Genomic DNA, 27,158 nt, shown 5'->3' with positions numbered 1-27,158 from the left:
GTGACCGGTTGGCCACACAAGCATACTCTTGATCCCATCAAACAAGGTCTGAATGTCCTCTTCCACACTGTGCACAAGGTGCCAAGGAGGATCTGAACTGGACCCGGAACTCATGCGACTGTTACCCTTTCTTTGGATCCGTACCAGTGCAGAATCCTCGTGGTCGGTGTCTGAAACCACTTCTCTTGCTCCTACCCTTTCCTCTGTAATTACCCTGGCCACCACTGTCCGGAGTACCCATGGAAGGGACACCTGAGGAACCCTCTGCTCTGTTTTTCTTTGCTCTTCAGCTGTCATCCACAGCATAGCTAATCTCAATCTGTCTGGCTCGATCAACCACCACATCAAACGACTGATCCGACATCATGGCCAGGTTCGCATACCTCCTGTCAAGCCCCTTTAGGAATCTTTTCACCTTCATAGTCTCTGTAGATCCTTCTGTCGGGGCATATCTGATCAATTCAGAGTGTAGCATATTCATCTGACACGCCATTCTGTCTTAAGGCCTCAAAGGCCCACTTCGATCTCTGAAGCTTTATGGCACAAACCGATTGATAAAAAGTTCCACAAACTGAGCCAATGTCAAACCCTCCATACGGGGTAACACTTAGTCATTAATCCATTGTCAAGGCATCGGCCCCATGGCGTCTTTGCATACACTCTATCGTCTTCTATCGGTCAATCTGTAATTACTGTTCTGCTGTCTGCGAGAATCCAAAAACCGATATGCATCGTCTGACACATCATAGGTACCAGGCACCAACTTCTTGAAGTTGATGATCTGTTTGTAAGATTCCTCTCTTGGTGCGGTGGACTGCTGCTGCTGTGGAGGATGGACCATATATTGCGCCATCATGTCGATGGTTCTCTGCAGACCAGCTAGAGTAGCTGCCATTGGGTCCATGGGACCCTGTGCCATAAAGGACTGATCCTGTACTGGGGGTGGCTGCTCCTCTACTTGAGCAGCTCTAGGCCTCCTACCCCGCCTCCTCGGGCGGCGCCTCATCTGTCTGGACACCTCGTCGGGCACATGCAGTTCTCGTGCGATGGCGGCTCTCACCTTCTACGCATTTTCCTGAAATTCAGCAGCATTAGCCCACAAAAATTCAAAACTGCGCATTACACAGCTCTATAGATGAAGCAGAAACTAGAAGCAAAGACGACAATGCAAGACGAATATGGACCCTATTTTTCCGCATGTGACTCCTATTAGACTTTTCCCAACACTTTAAACAACATTCCCTAAGAATCTGGAGCCTAAGCTCTGATACCACATTTGTCACGACCCAACCTATGGGCCGGACCGGCACTAGGACCTGGGCCAGCCTAAAGCCCCCGAGGCCCATAGTAAGCCTTAACTATTCATTAACCCAACTCTAAGGCCCATTTGGGCCCAATATCAAGAAAACAAGCGGACGAGTCCGCCATAAAATGGACTTTCCAACGGAGTTTTCGACTCACCCGACCTGTAAACACAATAAACAATCCATTGGGAGCTCGGCTCACCCTCCACATACTCATCAACATAATAATAAATGGGAGCTCGGCTCCTCATCCAATCCATCAAGCAGACTTAAAATATTAAGTTTTACAGTCCAACATGAATATAATATTACGGACCAATTTCAAATAATTCTTGCTAACACATGCGGAAATTCTAGGAGTAATTAAAATTACACAATATTGATAAACAACTGCGAGGTAAAAAGCGGAGTTAACCTGAACAAAATATCCTCCTGTGGCTGTAAAAATTTTTGAGCAGAGTGAGCGTTCGACTCGAAGAGTAAAATATCAATCTTAACTATAATCTCTATAACTATCTCAAACTAATGCAACTTTGTAGAGTGAAATGCAACATACACAACATTTTCACATCATAACATCAAAAAGGTAATTTGGAGCACTCACACACACCTGTAGTATCAATCATAACATATGGGTGATCCCTATACGACTCTCTTAAATCCAACTGGTGCCGGAATTACTCAAGCTCGGACTTCCACTTAATAACCAAATCGAGGGTCCCAGTGAATTACTCAAGCCGTGACTACCCCTCGAAGGAACGGGTCCCAGCGAATTACTCAAGCCGTGACTACCCCGTCCTATCCATAGTCCACACCACATCACACGCACGCCAACGCACGCACACTGCTCCAAATTACCACAACAACATCCATGGTACATCAACAGTTATGAATGCAACATAAATCGTGCCTAGAGTTTAACTACATAAATATATGTATATAAGTGATGCATGGGCATGCTGAACATATAATAATATCGAAATTACAATTAAAATTAATATTTTACTCACAGACTTGACGACAAATTACTGTGGTGGCTGGGCGGGGCTCACCTGACAATCATATTACATTTATTTAATACAATCTGACTCAATACAAATAAAGAAAAAGACCAATTACGTCCTAAGTCGTGCCGAAAATCCGGCAGAGTCTCCCCTATACCTAGGACCTACCCAACCTGCAAAAGGGCTAAAAACGCACTTCTATACTCACAATCCATACATCAACAGTTCAATCATATCACACAGCCCCTCCTGGGCCCATCAAATCAATCATCCATCACAATACGCAAAATTTCAATTTAGTCCTTATTATTGATCATTTTTGCAAAAACTGCCCAAACAAGCTCTAAAAATTATAAAACTTTGCCCCGCGGTCCTTAGCAATATTACTAAGCTATTGCAAAAAGAATCGTAATTTTCTAAGCTACCACGAATATTTTATGGATTTTTAATCCTATTTAAGCACTAGAAAATTACGTAAAAACTAGGTTCGGGTTTACCTTTGCCGATTCTGACTTCGGGGACGCGCTCGGGACGTCTGACAATGGGGGGCTAGCCAAAACCTCGGCCCAATTCGGAGACTTTTCCGGTCACGGTCCATGCGGCCCGAAATTTGCGCACTCAGCCAATCGAATTCCGCGAATTGAGGATACCTACACGAAGCCCATAACACGGGGTTAGCACATAAATTTTTCGAATTTTCTAAGCTCATTTAATGCTCGAAATTACACTGCGAAGTTCGTAGGATCCACCGAAAACGGTGTCGAAAAATTCGAAATCTATGTCGTTGCGAAGCTCTCGGCGAATGGAGCGTCTTTGGTGGCCTCGGTTTCCTCGTGGGATTCACGGTTTTCGAGAAATGTAGCCCAAAAGTCGAAATGGGCTAAAATCTTCCCGAGCAAAAATCGGACAAACCGCTCGATGGATTTCGGCGTTCTTGGTGTCTATGGAAAGCTCTCGCCGAGTAGATGCTTTTAGACACAAGACCCGGTCCAATCGGTGGCCGGATCGGCCGGTTGTGGCCAGAGAAAGCAGCAACGCGCGAGGAGGAGGAGAGAGAAAAGAAAGAGAAAAGAGAGGGACGACGCGCGCGGGAGAAGAAAAAGGAAAGGGAGCCGGTTCGATTCGACCGATCCGATCCGGTCCGGTTCGATTCGGCCGGTTCGATTCGAAATACAAAATTTTGAATTTTTACTCTGCCTCGGGACCGAAAACGAGGTCCAAAAATTCTGAAAAAAATTCCAGAAAACTCAGAAAAATACGTAGACTCCAAATATATTTTTAGTTTTGCCACGTGGTCTTTAAATTAATTTTTAAAAATCATCAAAGTTTATATTTTCGGAAAATCGAACCCGATTTTTAAAATCCGAAAAATCTCAAAAAAATTCCTAAAATTCAAATAAAATTAAAATACCAAAAATACTCATAAATAATAAAATTTGGGGTGTTACAGATTCCATCGTTCTCCCTCCCTTCTCCTTTGCTTCCGGCCACCACCCCCACCACCCATCACCGGCCAGCGTTTCCAACCACCACTCCCTACACCAGTGACCTCCGGTGATGCCCCGATGGCGAGTTCCAGCCGTAAAAATGCGAGGAACGATGAGAGAGAGAAGTCGCGCCGTCAGAGCTTTGGGCCTCGATTCCTGGCGTTTCCGACACTGGATGGCTGTAGTCCCATCGGCGTTCACCTCCTCATGACTTGGTGCACTTTTCCCAACCGGTGGTGCTTCAAACAGTCGCCGGCAGCTATAGTTCCAAGGAGAGAGAAAGAAGAGAGAGAAAGTTTTGGGCAGTGAGCTTTCCGGCAAATTTTCAGTCGATTCGACCATCGGATTGGAAATCCAAGACCACCGATGGACTCGGGATGACAAGATCTTCAAGATAGGACCAGTTCCGCTCCGATTGGACACTATTTGAAATAGGCGATAATTGGACGGTCCATATCACTAGGTGAGATTTTTAAACTTTTTCGATTCCCAAAATTTAAAAATAATTTTATGATAATTATTAACACAATTTGGACTTAATTTAGGTGCAATCGGATCAAGAATAGCTTACCGGCATCGGGACCGCATTTTCAGCCAGATCCGACTGCCCGGCGGCCTATCTCAGAATGTGATCGATATTATAGTCAATCCTAGCATTTTCAGACGTTCTGGACGCGTTTCAGGTGTCAGATCTAGCATAGGTAAACCCGAATTCTATATTGCTCAAATTTTGTCTTGTACTGGGTTAGAATAAAATTCATAAAATATTCGTGGATGATCAGAAAATTTCAATTCCTTTTGCAATAGCCTTATAATATTGCTAAGGATCGTGAAGCAAAATTTTAAAATTTTTAGAGCTTGTTTGAGTGGATTTTTACAAAATGTCAATTATAGAGACTAAAACGTAATTTTTAAGATTATGAGTATTGCCTGGTTTAGAGGGCCCAAGAGGAGCCATATAATGATAATGAGATATGGGTTGAGTTTAGAAGTGTTGTTTGAACCATTTTTGCAGGTTGGGTAGGTCCCAGGTATAGGGAAAACTCTGCCGGATTTCTGGCATAAATTAGGCTGTCTGTTGTCTCTTTAGAGTTTTATTTTGACTTAGTACTAATAAATTTATAATATAATTATTTAGGTGATCGAGGTCAGCTAATTTTCTCCATCCAGTAGCCACCATAGTCCTCGGTGTACTGTGAGTAAAATATTAATTTTAAATATAATTTCGATATTATTATATGTTCAAGCATGCCCATGCATCACTTATAAGTATGTATCTATGTAGTTAAACACTAGGCATGTTTTATATTGCATTCATAATTGATGAAGTGTCATGGATGTTGTTTGTGGTAATTTGGAGCAGTGTGTGTGTGTTAACGTGCGTGTGGTATGGTATTGGATATGGACAGGACGGGTAGACACGGCTTGAGAGACACTCGCTGGGACCTGGTTCTTTATGGAGAAGTCGGGGTAGACACGGCTTGAGAGACACTTGTTGGGACCCCGCATTTGGTTTATGAAGTGAAAGTCCAGCTTGAGAGACACTCGCTGGCAGAAGTTGGATTAAGAGAGCTGTATAGGGGATCAGCTCCCATATATGTACTGTTTGAATAGTATTAGATGTGTGAGTGCTCCAAATTGCATTTTTACTGTTATGATGTGATTTGTATAAAATTTATGATGATGTTACATTCTATTCCTTATTATGCATTAGTTTTAGATAGCTATAAAAATTGTGGTTAAAATTAGTATTTTACTCTCTGAGTTGAACGCTCACTCCTGTTCACCTATTTTTCCAGGCTACAGAAGGAGTTCTTTTACAAAGCAACCAGCTTCCTTCCTTGCAGGTTTAACGTCGGTTATTTAATTATTTAATTATTTTTCTAAATTTGAAATTTAGAACTCCGCATGTGTTAGTAATAGTATGGACCTTGTTAGAAATCGTGTTAATTTAAATTCTTGATATTAATAAATAAAGATTTATATAATACTTAAACAATTTATAAATAATGTAACTGGGTTGAGCTGGGCTCCCCTAATTTTAGTTTCTGATAATTATTGGGTTAAGTTGGCCTGAAATAAAATTATAATATTTTAATTTAAATTATTTTTATATTCATGTTGGGCCTAAATTATGGGTCTGGTCATGAGTTTAGGAACAATAAGGCTTACTACGGGCCTTGGGGGCTTTATACCGGATCAGGTCCTAATGTCGGTCCAGCTCATAGGTTGAGTCGTGACAATCTTGACTTGTAATTTTTTATTGACACCTCTATTAGATGGAATTCGTCGCATGTTGAACATCAATGGTTGTAATGGGTTGCTCCGCATACTTGATTTTTCTATAATTTGTTCTCGAGTACGTAATTTTTTTTTCTTGAAATGTTATTAATTCTTTGAGATTTTATTTGTTGAGATTTATTGAATATTTGTTATTTTGCTGAGGTTTGTTTTTGTTAAAATTTGTAGAGATCTATTGAATTTTTTTGTTAATTTGATGTTGGGTTGCTCCTATAGGAGTGATTGATTCTATTAATTTTGATTGTTGGTATGGAATTGAATGATTGAAGATTTGAGGTACAAAATGCTGGGGATTTTGCATAGGTTGAAGGTAGGTACTGTTGGGATTTGGGCAATACAGCGTTGTTTTGTTTATATGTTGGCCATTTTGTTTTAAACTGATAAATCAAACTGAATTGAATTAAAAATTTTCTATTTGGTTCAATTTTGTTTTCAATATACTTCTATTCGGTTTAATCTGTAAAATTAAATATTCAGTTAATTCAATTTTAACATTTTGATTCGATTTTAATTGAATACTTACCCCTTGCCTACTCTCATCAACCTTTAAGATGTAACATGAAGGTTTCACCTTTAGCTAAGCATAACAAAACAATAATATTTTGTAAGAACACACTTAAGAGCAGAATTGAAGTATGGTCACCCACAGCTTTGGCTATAGATAAATGTTTTCTTTCAATTAGTTATATATATATATTGAAGGTATGTCAAATAATTTAAAAAATCATAATAAATTAATATGGAGCTAGAGGAGCCATCCTAGAATTTTATGGAGGAATGGCCCCCTCTTGTCCCCAAAGCTCCACGATTGTGGGGAGGACTATGGGAGCCACCCTTTTATTACTTGCACAAGTTCTATTCAACTTGGACACTAATGTATTGAGATGATTGGAATCCCTCCAAAGTCTAGTGTTGCATTCAATTGGACAATAAGAAAGAGGAAGTCGAAGATAAGGATACTCTCAAAATTATGATCATCGCTATATGCACCATTTACAAATTTAGATTTCAAAAGAATCAAAAACCTAAAGCTTTTCTCTCTCTATCATGCTCACTCTCTTCATTGAAGAAGAGTAACAGAATGTGGAGTCATGTGTTTAATTTATGTGGAGGACCTAAAATTTGATGGGTGCTCAAGAACTGTTTTGCCCAGCAGGAAGTGTTCCTTTTGCGTGAATTTACAAGAGTTGTTGGCATAATTTTACGGGATAGGGAGAGATAGAGACAGTGAAAATACAAGTGGGTGAATTGTTTTGCATGAGGGTAGGGCAGAGAGCAAGGCATGAGGGAGTAGGAAGAGGGATGAGAATTTAAAGAGGTAATTTTATTTAGTTTTTAATCACTTAAGGATTAACGCCTTTAGTATTATGTCGACATTGTTATTAAAAAAATAATATTTTTAAAAATATTAATTAAAAAATATTAAAAAATAATTTAAAATTAAATTTAATAAATTTTAATTATAATAATACTAAAATAATAAAATAATTTTTTAAACTGTTTTTTTAATAATATTTAATACAAAACAGGCATTTAATTTAGACCATCAATAATTAGTTTTTTATTTAATTACAATTAAATTTAAATTTAAAATTTTATAAATTAAAATAATTTATATATTATTAATTAAAATTTATAAATACTATCATTAATTATTTATTATAAAAATGTTAAAATTTAAAACGCTATATATAAAAGGTTCTAGAGTGTTCCAGCATAAGACAAACAAAACGGCTATAAGATTTGATTAACGGTCCAGATGCACTGGAACTTTCAAGACCAGCTCCATCCATATTATTAACCTAACCTCATTCCACGGACACTGAGTGAAAGACTGCTCTTCCACGCCAAGGATAAACCTGCCCCTCCATTCTAAAACCCTAATCTCCTTCCCCCGCCACCTCTACCGTCTCATTTACCGGTTGGCTCCTTCAACCCTATATCCCAACTTTTGTTTACTCCAGTGTGCTTTGTGGGTGTATGTTGCATATGTTTTGGATTTATGGTTGCTGGGGTACAAATTAATTGTTTGTTTAGCATGCAATTTCATTTGTTAATTCATGTGAAGTGAATTTGATTGAAGCTTGTTATTTTTTTTACAGCTCTTCTTCTTGTTGTCTATATATGTGGAAATGGGTTCTTTATTTCTGTATTTGTTTTCTGGTCTTGTTTACGGATGATTGAAATGAGTTGTTGATGTAGGGTTCTTTTCTCCCTCTATCAACGGAATCTTATCCCTGTTTAATTATGTGAATTGAGCTTTATAATATTGGAAGGGAATTGCTATCTGAATAGCATAAATTTAATTTTGAAAGTTGAGAATGAGTCAATTGGGTATTAGACCAATCTGAAAAACTAGTTTATTGTGCTTGAACTTGTTGGCAATCAGTCAATTGAATCTTCTTTAATAGTGCCTCTATTACTTCTTTATACTCACAATCAAACTTGCAGCCATTTCTTTAAGAAAATTTTGACTTTTGCTTGATATAAACTAGCTTCTTAATGTTCCTTGATTGTCACTTTCTCATTATATCTTGTGTAATCGCATTTTCTTATTATTGGTATTTGAGAACTTTGTCCTCTTCTGACATAGCTGAAGTTTTTAATTGGCTGTCATCAGATATCAAATAGTGAATGGCGTCCACCTTTACTGCGATGTCCTCAGTTGGATCCTTGGCTGCAGCTAATGGCTGTGTGATGGATAAGAAACTTGCATCTTCTTCAAACAGGTTGTCATCTTTTGCCTCCATTTCTGGAAGCTCATTTGGTCGGAGAAAGAATGTTGTTCTACGTAGATCACGTTCCCCCCAGATTTGCGCCATGGCCAAGGAGTTGCATTTCAATAAGGATGGATCAACAATCAAGAAATTACAAGTGAGTTTTTTGGATTGTGATACTGCTGAGTTTCTGGCTTATGATTCATGCTCTTGTTTTTGGTTGCGTCATAAAAGCTTTTGTTCCTGTGCTGCAGACTGGTGTGAACAAACTTGCAGATCTAGTTGGGGTTACTCTTGGACCTAAAGGCCGAAATGTTGTTCTTGAGAGCAAGTATGGCTCCCCAAAAATCGTTAATGATGGTGTGACTGTTGCTAAAGAGGTATGATATTTCTCAATTCTTGTAGTGTTTTGTTGTCTATACAACTTGAAGCAGATGGTAGTTATCTAAATTTTATTTTTTATGTGGATGTTAATTTAAATACAGGAGTAGGTGCTTTGCATCTTGTGTGATGGTCATGACATTTCAACTTTTCCATATATTCCCATCGTGACAACTGTGGTTATTTTCTATTCTATGTTAGGTTTTTTCCCCCTTCTCACTATTTGTAGGTGAACATTCTATGTTATTGACCAAATGCTACACTTGAATTTTCTAGGTTGAATTGGAGGATCCGGTTGAGAATATTGGTGCCAAGTTGGTGAGACAGGCAGCTGCGAAGACAAATGACTTGGCTGGTGATGGGACTACAACATCTGTTGTTCTTGCTCAGGGTCTTATTGCTGAAGGTGTCAAGGTTTGTAGGATGACTAGCGTTTTCCGCTGTATGAAGACTTGAAAGACATGGTAATCATAGCTGTTGTTGCATGATGTTCTTATTGATGGCTTGCTTCAAACATTCAGGTTGTAGCTGCTGGTGCAAACCCTGTTCTGATTACTAGGGGTATTGAGAAGACCTCAAAGGCTCTAGTGAATGAACTTAAGTCGATGTCAAAAGAGGTAGTATAGACTGTGAACAAGTCTTCATTATTAATTTTGCATTGCCTTTGTGATCTCCTCTTGTGTTTTAAATTTATGTTGAAGTTGCTATTGCAGGTTGAAGACAGTGAGCTTGCAGATGTAGCAGCTGTTAGTGCTGGGAACAACTATGAAGTAGGGAACATGATTGCTGAAGCCTTGAGTAAAGTGGGTCGTAAGGGTGTGGTAACTCTTGAAGAGGGCAAAAGTGCTGAGAACAGCCTGTATGTTGTTGAGGGAATGCAGTTTGATCGTGGTTATATATCACCTTATTTTGTTACTGACAGTGAAAAAATGGCCGTTGAATATGAGAACTGCAAGGTTTGCTATACATAAAGTCTTTTTTGGGTTTTTTCTTTTGGTTAAATTTAAATTAATTGTTTTTATTTTGCCTGCAGTTGCTTCTTGTTGATAAGAAAATAACAAATGCAAGGGATCTCATTAACATTCTGGAAGATGCAATCAGGGCTGGATTCCCAATTCTGATTATTGCTGAAGACATTGAGCAGGAAGCTCTGGCAACTCTTGTTGTGAATAAACTTAGGGGTGCTTTGAAGATTGCTGCTCTCAAAGCTCCTGGTTTTGGAGAGCGAAAGAGTCAGTACCTTGATGACATTGCTATTTTAACTGGAGGTTAGTGCAAATGATGTACATCTTTTGCACTCTACATTTTTGTTCATTTTTTTCCATGTACTTTGCTCCTTTACTACTATTGTAAATAACATTCCAAATTTAACCTTTTTATTCCTCTGCATCCCCATCTGTCTTCTTTTCTCACTACATCTTCGTCGAATTACAGGAACTGTTATAAGAGATGAGGTGGGCCTTGCCTTGGACAAAGTTGGTAAGGAGGTCCTGGGTCATGCTTCCAAGGTGGTACTTACCAAGGATACTACTACCATTGTGGGTGATGGAAGTACCCAAGAAGCAGTAAACAAGAGAGTCGTGCAAATAAGAAATCTCATTGAGGTATTAAATTCCCCAGCCCCCTTTCGAGGCTCTCCCTGGGACAGTATACACACCCTGCCTTTGCTATTCTGAATTAATTGTTAATAAATGATTGCATTTATGCAGGCTGCTGAGCAAGATTATGAGAGGGAAAAACTTAATGAGAGAATCGCAAAATTGTCAGGGGGTGTTGCTGTGATCCAGGTAAACTTTCAATTGCCTTTCAAGAAGTAATGCATGAAACCATTTGAAGTATATCTTATATAATTTTTGTTTTAACCAAAATTTAAAGGTTGGAGCACAAACTGAGACGGAGCTTAAAGAAAAGAAATTGAGAGTTGAAGATGCTCTTAATGCAACAAAGGTATTTATCAAATTACCACTGCTGTCTTTTTATATCTAAATTAGGTCATACTGTTCTTATTATTGTTAATGGTTTTCAGGCAGCGGTGGAGGAAGGTATTGTGGTTGGTGGTGGATGCACCCTGCTGAGACTCGCATCAAAGGTGGATGCCATCAAAAACAGCCTTGAAAATGATGAAGAGAAGGTAATTTGGGCGTGACAAACATAATGGTGCTTACATGCGACTTACAAAGTTGCCCTTATAGCTGTTTGAAAGGATGCTTCTGGCTTAATTATTTATACTTGGTTGCAGGTTGGAGCAGATATTGTGAAGAGGGCTCTGAGCTACCCACTCAAATTAATTGCCAAGAATGCTGGTGTTAATGGAAGTGTGGTCAGTGAGAAGGTATTTAATTTGCAATTAGTAATTTACAACAATTTGTTTGGTTTCATATTGGTTTCAACTGAAATCAATATTTCTTTTTACAGGTTCTCTCCAATGACAATCCAAAATTTGGATACAATGCTGCAACCGGAAACTACGAAGATCTAATTGCTGCTGGGATAATTGATCCAACCAAGGTAAGTTAAATCTGCTGGTTTTGGATAACCAGCTAGTAGTGCTTTCCAATGACATTTATCTTCTTTTTTTCCCTTTTTCTATATTTATAGGAAACAGCATTAGTTCTCCGCATTAATAAAACCACCAATGTTCATAAATTTTCTTTCAGGTGGTTAGATGTTGCTTAGAGCATGCATCATCAGTAGCAAAGACTTTCTTGATGTCTGACTGTGTAGTTGCGGAGATCAAGGAGCCTGAGCCAGTGCCTGTTGGCAATCCCATGGACAATTCAGGTTTCCTCTGAATTAACTTATTCTAGCCATTGTACTTGTGCCCTTCCATGCATCATCTAACTGGTTACTGAATTTTTGTGCTGTTCACTTCTGTTGAAACAGGATATGGTCTATGAGGTCATTGAGCAGCGTGGGGAGTAGAGCAAAATAAAGACCAGACTAGCCAATTGTAGTAACAGAGTTAATTGGTTGGGAATGAGTGGATTTTTTGTAAATTTAATCAAACCTCAATTGGATAGGAATTCTAGATTCTGTGGGGATAGCATACTGGAGTGCGGCATGTATCTGACAATTAATAGCACAATTGCATTGATTTTTAAGTTCTAATTGTGCTCATGGAATAATGTACTAGTGAATTACTAACCAAGTTGCAGTATTATTACCCTAAGATGTTTGGGGAGGATAGACAGAAGCACTTCATATCCGAACTTGCTGTGCATCCATGCAAATGCATTTAAGCAGCAGAGGAAGAGGAATAACCTCATTTTCCATTTCATTAATCGACCTCTCTGTATCCTAATTCCTTTGTGTGGGAAACAAGCCAAAGTTCGGTCTGTTAATCCAAGCCCCAGCAAAATTTGCACGTCCCTAAATAAGAACTAAATTAAAATTTAAAAAAAAAAATTATGTTACAATTCCCATTTTCCCCATCCTTCGAGCTTCCTAGAGAACCATTTCAGATTCTCACAAAAACTTGATTTCTGACGTGTTGAATGCTCTTTCTTCGTCATTCAGTGCAGTCTCTACACGATTGCAGCTAGAATCCCTGCTCTCTGGATGTCACAAGCGACAATCAAAATTTTAAGTTTAGGTTGGTTAATCCCATCAGTATACTCAGGCAAAAATGAAAAATCATGTAGGCCTGAGATAAAATCAGGAACAAAATCACCAGGAATGGCTTCAGAACTCCCTGCTTCCCCTGAAAGTTCGTTTATCCAAACAAGAAACAGAACCGTCTATATCATTCATCCGCCCATCCTGAATGACATCTGGAGTAAGGTCAAACCCTAAATTAGTGTCCCTGGGTGACAGTCATCGGCGGTTGTGATACTGACTCTGCAAACAAGTTATGCACCTCATTGTGCTCAGAAATTTTCTTCACTTATGGTCTAAGGAGGCTTCAAGTCCGAGAAGGAGAGGCTATGCTTTCCCAAGGACTCTGGTTTCGAAGCTGGCTGCAACTTGACATCATTTGCTGGAAATGCAGATGATGCCCAACCCAGACTGCCTTCAAAGCAAGCTCTTGCTGCATTCCTGAGAAAATATGTTGCTTTATTAGCAACTTCCAAGAATACAATCCGAGTATTTCATTTCATATGGTAATGGCATCAATTTATGAGTATCACTATGCAGTATTGCACAATGATCTCTATATTTTTTTTCATGCATTTTTTATTCAAAGAAATTTTCGTTTGAAGCAATATTGCGGACATTCTAAACATTGTCTCAGCAAACTAAACTCATCATGTACCAGTACATCTCTCAAGAAGTTAATAAATTGAATTACATGAATTGAAAATACTCGGAAAAGGAAAAAAACATATATGGAAAGAGTATCTTCCCCCTTATGAAATTCCAGTGACATTTCCAACTGTTCATAAATGGAAAGAGTATCTTCAATCCGGTTAGAAATGGATAGTGTGTCATCCAAGGGTCTGCTGTTGGATTCATGGAGTGCAGCTGACAACAACTTGCAACTCTCTGCTGAATTAGTGAGTTTCATTCTCTGTGCCGGTTCTTTCATAGAATTCCAAGAAATCTGATTGAATGAACTGAAAAACTTTCCACTAAAATTGAGGCCATTTCTAGATGATCAAAGGTTTTGTTGGCGGTCAACACATAATGCTGTCCTCCATACTGAAGAAAGAAGGGCAGTGAAGTGCCTCCGGAGAAGTAATTCAAGATCAGGCTGCTCAGTAACAACATTTAACATCATCTGAATATTATCCTGCCACAATGGAAAATAAATCATCAAGCATTAAAAAGTGTTTCCCTGTCAGAATTATCAAATTCCATACACTTACTACATTGATCATTGATTATTCATAGTTTTCATCCATACGCATTTAGGAGCTTTAACAAGCTGCAGACCTTGACCACTCAAAGGAAAAAGAGAGAGAGAAGGTCATTAGAAAAGGAACAAAGATTATGTAATCTTTGAGAAGGGCTTTAAAGAGCCTTAACTGCTTAGAGATTTACCTCAGTTAATTTGAGAAGGGCCTTTCCAGAGCCTGCATTGCTTGTCTTCTCACTCGTAGGATTTTCTGCTGAAGACAAGACATAAATTAGAATTAGTTCCCTAAATCTCTTGCAACAATGAACTGGATGGCGATATCTTCCCTTATAAAACCCACCGGCAGTCACCCATATAATGTTTCACTGACCAAGCTCCAATGTGGACCATATTCATGCACAACAGCACACAATATTGCATCTTCCTGTGACAACCAAGAATCAGGGGATGGAATAGAGTCTCTTGACCAAATATTCCCCTTTTTTAACTTCTCTGGCTTAATCATCAAGACCCGCTTGACTGGCATGGCAGTGATGGAGATCCTTCCTCCCATTTTGCTTCTGACAGCTGACTTCTGCTCATGATCAGCAACCATGTTCTCACATGGTTTTAATTCCACAGAATCATCTTGCTGCTTACCAGACAAGCTTGAATCTAGATCTGATGCGCATGCTTCAGGAGTCTTCTTCAATTTCTTAAATTTCTTCTTCAAGCTCTTTTCAGATTCAACATCAAGTGTTTCAACTTTCTTACGTTTTTTCTGCACACCTGGATATTGTGACATCATGTCTGAATAAGCAACTTCCTCATGATGTACTACATCATCATCCACGAACATTGTTTCCATTGACGGTTCCTCTTTCACGTGTTCCAGTTCAGTAGTGAGAGACCCTTTCTTCAGAGATTTGAACTTGGCTTTCTTCGGTTTCTTTTTGGACTTAGGTTTAGCATTGCTTGGCATTTCATTCCTGCTACAGAAAACAGAGTAAAAGTTACAAATTTTGGTCAAATGACAAACAGAGAGTCCTTATTCAAATCCAATAAAGGAAAATGCTAGCTCCAACTTTTACTGCTAAAATACATAAATTTCCAACATATAATAAAATTCACTAACCTGATGTCACGCTAAGGCCTCAACTTGCTGTCGGTATGCCTCAGTTGCAAAATCAGCATTCCAGCCTAACACAACACCAATTGACAAGGATGGGCACTGTGCATAACACAGAAAATTGCTCATCAATGAGTTCAAATATATCACACCTAGGCAAACAAACTGCACCTTAACAAGCAGTTCCTTGGACATGATTTATGCGTGTTATTGTTATATAATGTAAATAACTGCAGTAGAATCACATATCATTAATTATAAAAACATATACACAAAGATGGTGAAAACCAAACTTATCAGGTATTAGAAGATGACTACTTGGACTATTAAGGGTGAATAAATCAAGGGAAAAAAAAAATATCTTTTATGTACCATCTATGTTCTGCAATTAGGAATAATAAATAAATTCTAACACTTTCACATGATTGGATGATATTTCTCACAAAGAAGTAATGACATTACAAATTCCCAATTTTTTAATAATATAAAGAAAAAAAGATACATAAAAATTACTTAATGTTATATAACAATGGTTCCTCATCATCATCAATCTCAGCTTCCATTTCCTCTTTGTATATCTCAATATGATCCAGTTCCCATTCTGCCTCCTCAAACCGAACTTCAGATTCCATGGCTGCTTTGACCTTAATTGGATCCGACAGTTCCAGAAAACATATTGCACACCTGTCAATAGAACGTAGCTGATTCTCTAACGTTGGGATAGCTTGCCCAGCAGCTGCTGCTGCTGCTGCTGCAGCCATCTGTCTGACATCAGCCTGTCAACGTTGTCTTCATTGCCTGCAAAAGTTATGGCTCTTTCTTCAATGGGCTCTTTCATATTTAAATTCACCCCACTGTCTTTAAATTGAGTTGTGATCCCCTGATCAGTGGGCTCATCAGCCTTCATATCATCATCGTTGACAAGGTCATCATCTTCCAATCTCCCAATGGCTTCTGTAAACTCCTGGTTATCCACAGCTTCTTCCTGTTCAACTTTCTTCATTGCCATATAATCTGCTTCATCTTCTGCATATTTTAAAGCAGCCTCCACATCTGCATTAGGCAAAGAAGCCTCATTTGCATGGCCATGATTCTTCTCTTTTTGTATATTATTCATTGGAAGTGCATTATGACTGGATAATAATTCCATAGGATCAAGCTTCTTGAAAAATTCAGTGTTGTAGCCTCCACTCTGTATGACTAGATCATCAAGAGCTTGCTTCAGATTGGCTTTCTTTAAGATGTTTTCTTCAATAGTGCTCTCACTGATAAATCTGTAGATATGTACTTCACATGTCTGTCCAATTCAACGGCAGCGATCTTGAGCTGGTAGATCCATTGCAGGATTCCAGTAACTATCATAAAAGATAACTGTATCAGTTCCAAAAAGATTGATGCCAACGCCCCCACTATGCATTGACAAAATGAAGATAAAAATCTTGGGATTTGTGTTGAATCGCTGCATTAATGTTTGCCTCTCCTCTGGTTGAGTGGATCCATCTAAACGCATGCATGTGTAACCATACAAATTTATGAAAGCCTCCAATATATCAAGCATTTTGGTCATCTGGGTGAATATCAATGCTCGGTGACCACCTGATTTCAACTTCCAGAGCAAAACTGGAAGTTCCTGCAGCTTGCCACAGTCAAATTGTATCAATCGCCTATCAGGAAAATACACTTGCCTCCCGACAATTGCACATCTAATAGGTGAAGAAAAGGCAACAACATTTCAGAGCATTTCTCCTTATAAGTTGGATCAAGAAACACAGAAGTTCCTGTTTTACGGCACCAACAAATTGGTACTGGGGCACGTGCTGCAGGTATGGCGAACATAAAAGACTCAACAAGATCAATCATCTTCTGGAAGTGTTCAACTGGTGAAAGAATAAGATCAGCGAACTTGGAAGAGTACGAAAGTGAATCACCCCTTTAGCGATGAATATCATCAACTGGATTCTTAATGGTGACAAGTTCTTGTAAGGTTGTTGAGCATATAGGTTTTTCCCGGCACCTCAAGGAATTCCACCATGCAATAGATGCTGCCCGTTCCTTCACTTCTCTTAGTCTCTCCTCAAGCACTGCCTTTCTGATCTGTTCAAAAACATTTATTCCAGATAACTTCTTCCAATGTTTAGATTGAGGCCCAATTTCTTTTAAGTTATCTAAGTTGGAATGCTCTTTGATTAATCTTGAAGGAGCAGCAATAGCATTTACTTCATCACACTCCCAAGAAATCATGTTAAAATCAAGATGAGTAGATAAAAGCCCCAAACCATAAAGGTCCACACTTGAAAATGGGCCAGGTGAAAGCATCGAACATACAGAAGAACTCAACTGGATGTCTACACCAGCCATATCAAAAGAACTAACAATTGGACGACCCTCAAATAAGTCTGGATGATTGCAAACTTTTCGAAGTAGCATTATAATGCTAATCATCCCAAAAAAGTTAGCAATGGCAAGAGTAGCTTGTGTCTCTGAACTAGCAATGAAGTCCTCATACAAGTTACGCTGCCTCTTTGAAAGCCTACAATAGATGACATCATCATGTTTCATTAGCAGCTGCTTCTCAACATCCCTTTTCAGTCGACGAAGTATAAATGGACGAAGAACATTATGCAGACGATCAACTACTTCTTTGTTTACTCTTTCTTGTCCCTCTACCATCCCTGATATTGAATTACTGAACCAATCCTTGAACTCTTGATAAGACTGAAAAATTTGAGGCACCAAGAAATGCATTAGAGAACAGAGTTCCATGAGATCATCCCGCAGGGGAGTACCAGTTAATAATATTTGTCGTTTTGAATTGTAGTTTAGAAGAGTTTGCCATCTCTAGGACTTCCAATTTTTAATCAGATGAGCTTCATCCAAAATCAGGTACTTCCACTTCTTCCTTTGAAGATTTTTGAATCCTGTATAACCAGTCTGTAAGTTGTAATGCACACATGGAAGGAGTTTGGTTTCAGCCAACCTTGTCTCTTCAATTTACATTGTTTTGCACTGCCAAAGTAAGTAAATCTTAAAGGCAGGACGCCACTTAAGAAATTCAGTTTCCCAATTAAACATGACACTTGTTGGAAGCACAATTAGATGGGGACCCCATATTGCCCTTTCACATGCCAGGTGTGCACGTAAAGCAATAATCATTATTGTCTTTCCAAGTCCCATTTCATCAGCTAGAATCCCGTTTAACCTTTTCTCATACATAGTAGGCCAATATGCTGATACAAAGGGGTATTTAAGAGAAAAAGGGAACTGCGTGCGCATTTTAGTTGTTGAGAATGTATTTCCTGTTGGCTGTGCAGATCTTGCATCAGCAGCAGCATCAGCAATCCTATTCTCACTATCATTTCCTTCTTCAGCAATATTCTCATTTCCTACTTCTTGTTCATTTACAAGATGATGTTTAACTGGTAATAATTCATCAGGTTCAACATTTTCCTCCATGGACACATCTTGCTGCTTCATTCGACATCTTTATGGTCTGGCAAATCCAACAAGTTGTCTAACAAAGCAGAGGTATATTCAGATTCATCCTCTAAAACTTCATCATTGTTGAACTCCTAATAGGTCTACATGGATGACAACGAAAATAAAGTGACAAGTTGACAACATTATCAATTTGAGCTAAAAGAAGAAGCATTCCTACACCTACCTTTTTATAGCTTGCAAGCAATTCTTCCAAAGGAATTTCACTCTCCTTTTGCAGCAATAGAATCTGTAATCAGCGGATATAGATTCATAAATATTGAACTCCAAGTAAGCAACCAGACCAGTGACTCAGTGAGACATCCAGGAGTACATTTGTTGAACAAGAACCATGCTCTTTACCAAAATGCAAGGTGAATATATGCACAGAATCGTGATATATTAAACATTCTATGTAGTATGTACCTCATCTGTGGGATTGTTTGGATCAGCTTTTGCAAGTCCTTCCTCCTCTGACAAGGTTGTCTCATCATCCTGAGCAAAACCAGAAGATTATACTAACTCCTCTTAGACAACAAGAGAGCTAGGTTTTCCAAAATAAGGCAAGATAAAGAATTACAAAAAGTTACAGCCCTAATTGATGAACACATGGGTTACTGTGTGGTGTAGGACTGGGCTAAAGATACACATATCAGATACAGCTCAGTTCCAATACTGTTGTAACACTGCTTAATTCTTCACCTTCCCATTGTTTTCAATAAAATATTCTCTAAAAAAAAGCCAGTATCTTAGGGATCATAATGATATCATTGAAAAACTTGAAACCATGTTACAAATCTCATCACAATAAACAATATATATTTTCATAATGAAACACTCTAGAAAGGAATTACATACCCTGTAACATCCAACCATTCAAGACCAGAAAAGTCCCATAGCTAAAACAAAGATGTGCCATCCCAAAACCATGATTGAACAACTATTTCAATTAATTTACATAACTGATCACTAAAATTCAACAGATATTTTCAAAAACAACACCAAAATATATCAACAAATTCCCCATTATAAAGCAAAAGGGATGTGGTTCAAATGGCATGCAGCATGCCATTCTTTACTGCCAAAATCTAAATCAAGTGACTTTCTCTTCAAAATAACATGTCAAGTGATAATAGAACTACAGAAGCAAAAATCACAGAGAGTATCATTCAATTGCTTGGAATTTAAAGAACAGTTACTCAAACTTACAACCCAAATGGATGACTACATGGGTGAACCATCCAACATCTCAACCAGAAAGAAGACCTAGAAATAATTGAAACAATGCAGGGTGGTGAATGTGTGTCGAAGCCAAAGTAATAAAACCCTTTGACACATCAACTCAAGAAAAATGTCCATCTATCTGTATTCATACACAAAAATTGTTGACCATATAAATACATAAGTATATTTAAAAAATAAATAAATAAATAATGTTTCCAATAGTTTTAGCCTCCCATAAACATCAATGAGATTTCTCAAACAACTTCTCACTTCCTCAGCCAAAAAACCTCCCATAACAAATCCCAATTTACAAATGAATGCTATCTTGACCAGCAATTCAAATTAACTAATTTGCCACAGTTTTATGTATCTGATCATTAAATCAATACTGTTGTATGTAAACTAGCAATCTAGATAAGCTACCTTGTTAAAAATATAGAATAGGAAAGATGAAAAATGACAAAGCATGCTACCATATTACATACCTTTTCTTCTCCATTAGCAAGAACAAAATCGCCATCCTCCTACATTACAGGAGACACAATGAAGCACAGCACCAAATAAGAATAAATAACTTTTCATAACACTAATATGTGTGGTAGCAATTGAAATTCATATTTATATTTACATTACACCAGAAAAAAAAAAAACATGCACACACACACAAAAGCAAACTACACAGCAGAACACATTCAGGAAATAGACAGAAGCAATAACTTCAACAATTGAGTTTACAAGCAGCACAGCAAAACAGATAGAAGTATTTTCTTTAGACACAACAATGACCGCAATACCATGGCTCCTTGACTTCAGTTTTATAATGTGAGTGTGCGTCTGCACACACAAGCATGTGTCTTCTGGTTCGATTCTAAAGAGCTATTTTTCCAATTATGTTGATTCACTTTATCAAAGAACAAGAGAGCACAACAGGGACTTAATGTTGCATGTTACTAAAATTAAAATAAAATTTTAAAAATTGCTTTTGTTGACTAAGAAGGAAGCTTCATGCTGGTCTGTCAAGAATATTTGTACTCTAAGGTCTGTAGGCCGGACACTGTCTCCACATAAATACCATAATTCTAAAGAACTAAACATAATAAAATAGAAGAAAATTTACCAATGTGATTATGTGCATGTTTATGTGGTGTTGTCAGAGAACCTATAGTAATTCCCCATAAGTAGACCATGAAGGCAATAATCCAAAAATTAACATATAAATACATGTATGCATATTCTTACCTGTTCCTCATCAAAATCATACAGTATATGATCTTTGGTCAGATTATCAGTAACATTTGATTGATTTCTGGTTTCGCCAGTCTCAATTTCTAATAAATGATTCTCTGGCATGACCAAGGCACCATTAACTTCACCTGTACTTAGAAAATGGATATTATGTTGAGCCCATTAACTGACTTTGTAATTCATCAATGACAACAACAAACACATACAACTTACACAATGTTGACCACCATTAAAAGGCAAGCTGCTCATTTCAGTGTCACTGATAGCAAAGTAATCTTTTCCTTTGCCTATAAACATATAACCATGCTCATATCAGTCACAGTCAACATGCAACAGGTAACATGATTCATTAACTATCTCTCACTCTCTGCGTGTTTTCCCCCCTCAACTGTCAGGTTAGCTCCATTTTCACCCTTTTCTGGAGTATTTTCTCCACTAACTGCAAAAGCACACATTGACAAAATTTATCAATAGAATGATAATGAAAGCAAAAACAGGGAAAACTTTTAGTCCAACCAGTCCCTCTAGCCAAGATGGGCACATGTATGCCAGCATGCTTAATGTGAGAGAAAGGGACAGGCATAAAGAAAGAAGCTTTAACCTAACAAAAAAGTCATTGATACATGAACAAACATATGGCATTGTTTGCATGATTATCACAAGACAATACAAACATGACTCAGCATATGGTGCAGAAAGTGAAAGGCAAATTGCACCTTGAAATATTAAAATGAAAGATAATTGTGCTAACAATTTACCTTTCTCCAAAGCATAACGTTTAAGTAGCTCCTCAATTGGAATATCAATTTCATTGCGCAGAGCTGCCCATTCTTCTTGCCTTTCCTCTGCAGTTATTAGAGCTTCATCTTCCTCAATAGTATGCTCATCATCTTCCTAGAAAAACATCATCACATGAGAATCTTTGCAATTGCACTCTGATTGAAAAAGCACAAATAAAGATCACTACTACAATACAAGTGAACTTTTAGAATAAAAAGGCCAACATCAATATAGCCTAAGGACACAAGAAAGAATTTAAGAATGATAATAAATGAATAGGTATTCCCATGCTAACAAAATCTTACAGTTTAGTTGACATACCTAATAGACAGCATGTACGCCAAATGTCATTTCTCACAGTTCCCATTTGAATCTATTCATATATCATTTTATTTAAATAACATCAGAACTTTCTCCACCTTAGCTCTAGTCAATGGCATCAAAATTATCCATTATTTCAGCTGAAATATTTGCATAAGGGGGATAAAAGATGATCCAAATGCCTTTAATCTTTAACAATTGGGGGGAAAAAAAACAATATTATATAATACCATAACCATCTTTCTTCCATTTTCATTGACAACTGTGTATTCCTCTTTCAATTAAAAAAAAAAAAAGTCAAAGTAAAGGACAAGGATTCAACAGGTACCAAATCATATTCTAAAATCCACATTTTTGGAAGTAATAAAATCTTAACATGACAAAAAATGCATTGCAAATGCACGCCTTAGTTTGGCTGCTTCCAGATTATTACATCTAATTAAATTATAAGCACCAAGAAAAAAAGGAACTCACAGATTCATCTGATTGCACATCATAGTCACCATCATCGTATCCAGTATCCGACTGAGGCTCTGGAACAATTATGTTATATATAGTGTGATGAGAACACATACCAATTACTCCAAGTAACCATTTAATAATGGCACTAAAAGCTTATGCTTACCAGCACTTCCTGGTTCCTTGGTATCATTTTGCTGCCTTTCCTCGTGTGGAATATTCTGTTGATCTAGTACAGAATATTTCTGCAATGGTTTATCCACCAGATTTTCTGCTAACATTGTAGAGTACCTAAAAACACACGAACAGTGAGTTACATATCCACCAACATAAAAATACAAACCAAGCTCCAAGTTAAAGACAAGAAAATGGACTAAACTATGACAAATCCACCTTTCTGTTCGCCCTAGAAGAAACTCAAGTTGTTTATCAAGTGCCTTCTTCTTTTTTTCATTAAGTTCCATCTGATGCTTGTAAAGCACCTGTAACAAACATTTTGTAAAGTTAACATACACAAGGAATTACAGAATTTCATGGAAAATGAAGATTAAATCAATATACATAAACTTGCCAGCTTCTCTATTTTAATCCAGAACTTCTTCACATCCTTAGAAATATTGAGTGCAACTTTTCGCAACCGCTGTTCCTCTTCCTGATGATTATTAAACACTAACATTAGAATCTAGAACAGAGATCTAATGAAAACTTTAACAATAATTTGTAACACTGTCTTTCTTCAACATGTGTATGACACAATCCATTCCTCACAAAATAAAGAAATTTTACAGGTCCGTCTTAACAAAATTTAAAGGCAGAACCTTGAAGTTCTTTTCTTCCCGGGTAGCCTGATCCAACATCCTCTTGCTGGCTCTCAAAGCAACCTTCTTTGCCTGAGCCAATTTCCATTTCCTCTCAGACTCAAAGTCCTGCAGAAAACCAGATTAATTAGCGTGGGAGAATTACAGAAACGCATGCACCTCATACCCCATTCTTTTTGTCTTTGAAGTCAAAAGAATGAAATATAATCAGATCTTTGAGAATCAACCAGTAGAATACCTTTGACAACCAAACCATCTCTTCCAAAACATGATCCCAGTGAGTTTTAGGAAGGCGAGGCTCTCTACAAGCTTCAAGTGCCTACACACATATCAACAAAAAGGTCAATAACTCACAACACATTCAAACACCAAAACTACAGTTGCACAATGAATTGGATTCAAACACAACAAAAACTTATGAGCATCTTTACTTATGGAAAACAGTTACTCTGTTTTTCATTTACTATTTTCTAAGAAAATTACAGTTTTTTCCTTTCAAAAGAAAAAACACTCCAGTTTTCATTTTCCATAGAAAACGCAGGAAAGGCATTCACCTATCAATAATAGAAAATAGTTTTCTAATTTAAAACTTAAAAAAAATTAGCATATCTTTCATAATTTAAAAAAAATATTATACAATATATTTAGAAACTTATTTTACTTATAAAACTTTTTAATATGTGTTTTTCATTTATTTTACAATAATTTGATTAATTTTTTATCATTGAAAATAAATATTTTTTTCTAAATAATTATTGAATTTTAGTTATGGAAAAGTTATAGCATAATTTTAGCTATAAGAAAAGTTATTGTTTTCCATTTCGAAAAAAGTTGGAAACAAAACTTCTTTTATAAGTAAAAACAAAGTTGTTTTCTAAATCTTAATTAAATTTTAGAAAACTAAAGAACTAGCTTTCCAGTTCTCCATTAGAAATAATGGCACATGTGAACACAAAACTCTATTATCCAATTTTTTTAGAAAAACCCTCTAGAAAACTACTCCAGTTTTCCGCAAGTGAACAGGCCTTATATATTTCAGAACTAATTGAATTGGGTTGTTACTTAAGCTTTGTTTATTTAAAATTACTGGAAGCCTTTGATAGTTAATGCTAATGAAAAAAAATAATAATAAAATCTGGCAATGAAAATTCCCAAAATTGTATTACATGTTGTCATGTTCCAATTATCACCTGTCGCATTTAGTTAAAACTCAGAACCACCCTTACATTGTTTATGTTAATAATAATAATAATAATAATAATAATAATAATAATAATAATAATAGCTACATAAACTCAGATTTGCTTAAAAGACAAAGATTAAAATGTGAATCACCAATCATCATCATAATGCTTAAAATGGCATAGTGTAAAATACAAAGTATGAAATGAGGGTATTTGCTATAATTAACAATCACAACTAAATACAGCATTTTCTTGCAGCCTAACTTATGCATGGTGACCAAATTTTGGCCAAAACTAGCAGCCAATTCTTAATTTTGTGGAGACCACATGAAAGAATGTAGCAAGAAAGTTTCCAATTGGACAAGAAACAATAAAAAGGCACGAGATGCTAAGCTAAAACATAAGTCCAATGATGTCAAGGGCATGAAATGTTATAGATTACAGAAGCTTTTTTAACTGGATTTTAATTAATAATCTACTGATAAATTAAAATCAAGTTCGTATTTACTGATAAAATAAGGTGAATTTATTTCAAAAGCATAAAGTTAAATAAATAAATAATACATCAGCATTGCATCAGTATACATATTATTTCTTTTTAAATTGTGGAGTTAGAAAACTGCTAGCCTAGACTTATAAGTGAGGGGTTAAATTTTAGGGGGCACAATCAATTTCATGGAGGAATTTCTGTGCAAGGTATATATAAGTAATTTAACAAACAACTTGCGTGCAAGGGATTTTAATTGCAGCTAGGATTTGTTTGTTTTAATAATATCAATTGTGTGTCTGTCAATAATCATGTCTTTTAGAGTAGCTAAGGTTTAATGTATTTCAAGAAGAGATTCAGCATTTGGGTTTGGGAATTCACTAATTTAGCCAATGATGTAATGATGATAAAAATTTAAAAAAAAAAATTAAATTGCACATTCAGAATGACCAAAAAAAAAAAAAAAAGAGTTATGTTATTTAGGCTTACCCTTTTCCTTTTGCTCTGCATGCTTTCCTTGGAGCTGAATTCCATCCTGTTTTTAAAATTTAAATAAAAAAATTATGAAGCATATTGCACCTGCTAAAAAGATTATCACCTCTACCTAAAGTGAAATTCAGATGCAAAAAAAAGTTCTTTTTTTTAAAAAATAAAAAAAGATAATTAATTGTAAGCATAATTCCGTGCTCACATTTCTGTTAATTGTGCAACTTCCTCTGAATTTGCTCTGCGCGTTTTCGAAAATGGAACCCAAATAAGAAATTGAATTAAAATTATTATTTATTTGTTGGAGAATAATGAAGGCAAGTATATAAAATCAATATACAAAATCAAAAAATTAAAAAAAAAAAATGGAACCTTTCTGGGTCATATTTAGCCTTCGTTGTAGATGTGGCGGAGAGCATCGGTGATTTGGTTGATGCCGCGAAATCGATAGACGTATGGTGTTGATGAAGGAGATGAAAGAAGAGTGGTGAAGTTTTGGTTGTTTCGCACGGCTGTTGGGAAATCAAATCGAACTGAAAAAACCTGCCAAATCAATAGGATCATAGAAAATTGGAGTTACACTTTGGCTTTAACTCTTCGCTAAAAAATTGGACTGAAAAAATTTATACATATGGTTTCCCAAATTTATGATACACTTTTAATATAATTATATATATTTATATATGTAAATATAATTATAATTAAATATAATTTAATATTATATTTTATTTTTTAAATTATTTTATGATTTTTAATTATAAAAATATTATTTTATATATATATATTTTTTGAATTATATTTATATTTTATAACTAAATATTATATAATTAAAATATATATTATATAATATATTATTATATTATATATTATATATTTAATTTTAAATTATATATTAAAAATTATATAATTTAAAAATAATTAAAATATATATGATATAATATATTATATATTAATAATTTAACTAAAACTTTAAATATTAATTAAGCATAATATTTTAAAGAAATAATTATATAAAATTATTTTAAGAATTGATAATTGAATCAAAATCATATCAAATAAAATTGAAAATTAAAAAATTAAGAATAATATTAAATTAAAATTGAAATAATAAAAAATTAAATTAAAATCATACTAAAATTTTAATTCGATTTTGATTTTAAGGTAAATTTTAAACTAAATTGAAACCAACAACCATAATTGTTTCAGGTTTGATTTGCTGGAAGAGCTAGGGTTTGTGAAAGGGTGATTTTTTTTTTTCTGTGTCATTTTAATACATGGGCCTGGGCTTGTGACATATTAATTAGCTTACTCAATTGGGTCCAAGCCTGGGCTTAACTTTACTTCTTTTTTTTTTCTTTTTTTTTTTAAAAAAAAACTTTAATTCGTTTTTCGACTTACAACAATTTTATTTAATTAATTTTTTAGAGTTCATTCTCAAAAAAAAAGTCTTGAGAACTCTAAATTAAAAAAATAACTAGTCGTATTATCAGTGTGTTGCATAAATTATTTATAATTTTATTTTAATAAAATAATGTTATATTTATTTTTTATATTTTATATTTTTAAAATTTTATTATAAAATT

General features: G+C 36.1%; 1 protein-coding gene and 1 pseudogene across 1 annotated transcript in view; one reads left to right on the top strand and one right to left on the bottom strand.

Annotated features, from left to right (window-relative positions):
* LOC110632898 (chaperonin 60 subunit beta 2, chloroplastic) overlaps positions 1-12,302 on the top strand; it is a 71,303-nt gene extending 59,001 nt beyond the window's left edge. Inside the window, exons 2-16 of the mRNA XM_058145643.1 lie at positions 7,960-8,017; positions 8,717-8,970; positions 9,068-9,193; positions 9,471-9,608; positions 9,716-9,811; positions 9,908-10,150; positions 10,228-10,462; positions 10,629-10,798; positions 10,904-10,981; positions 11,070-11,141; positions 11,221-11,325; positions 11,434-11,526; positions 11,610-11,702; positions 11,852-11,975; positions 12,078-12,302. Of these exons, the coding sequence (XP_058001626.1) occupies positions 8,731-8,970; positions 9,068-9,193; positions 9,471-9,608; positions 9,716-9,811; positions 9,908-10,150; positions 10,228-10,462; positions 10,629-10,798; positions 10,904-10,981; positions 11,070-11,141; positions 11,221-11,325; positions 11,434-11,526; positions 11,610-11,702; positions 11,852-11,975; positions 12,078-12,091 (1,827 nt within the window). The 5' untranslated portion in view covers positions 7,960-8,017; positions 8,717-8,730 and the 3' untranslated portion in view covers positions 12,092-12,302. The remainder of the gene's footprint in view (positions 1-7,959; positions 8,018-8,716; positions 8,971-9,067; positions 9,194-9,470; positions 9,609-9,715; positions 9,812-9,907; positions 10,151-10,227; positions 10,463-10,628; positions 10,799-10,903; positions 10,982-11,069; positions 11,142-11,220; positions 11,326-11,433; positions 11,527-11,609; positions 11,703-11,851; positions 11,976-12,077) is intronic.
* A 308-nt stretch (positions 12,303-12,610) lies between these two features.
* On the bottom strand, positions 12,611-26,204 carry LOC110632890 (protein PHOTOPERIOD-INDEPENDENT EARLY FLOWERING 1-like; annotated as a pseudogene).
* Positions 26,205-27,158: the final 954 nt, after the last annotated feature.

The sequence above is a fragment of the Hevea brasiliensis genome, chromosome 4 (assembly GCF_030052815.1).
Source record: "Hevea brasiliensis isolate MT/VB/25A 57/8 chromosome 4, ASM3005281v1, whole genome shotgun sequence".
Taxonomy (NCBI): domain Eukaryota; kingdom Viridiplantae; phylum Streptophyta; class Magnoliopsida; order Malpighiales; family Euphorbiaceae; genus Hevea; species Hevea brasiliensis.
The sequence above is the reverse complement of the archived record's forward strand: the minus strand, read 5'-3'. Positions and strand labels throughout refer to the sequence as shown.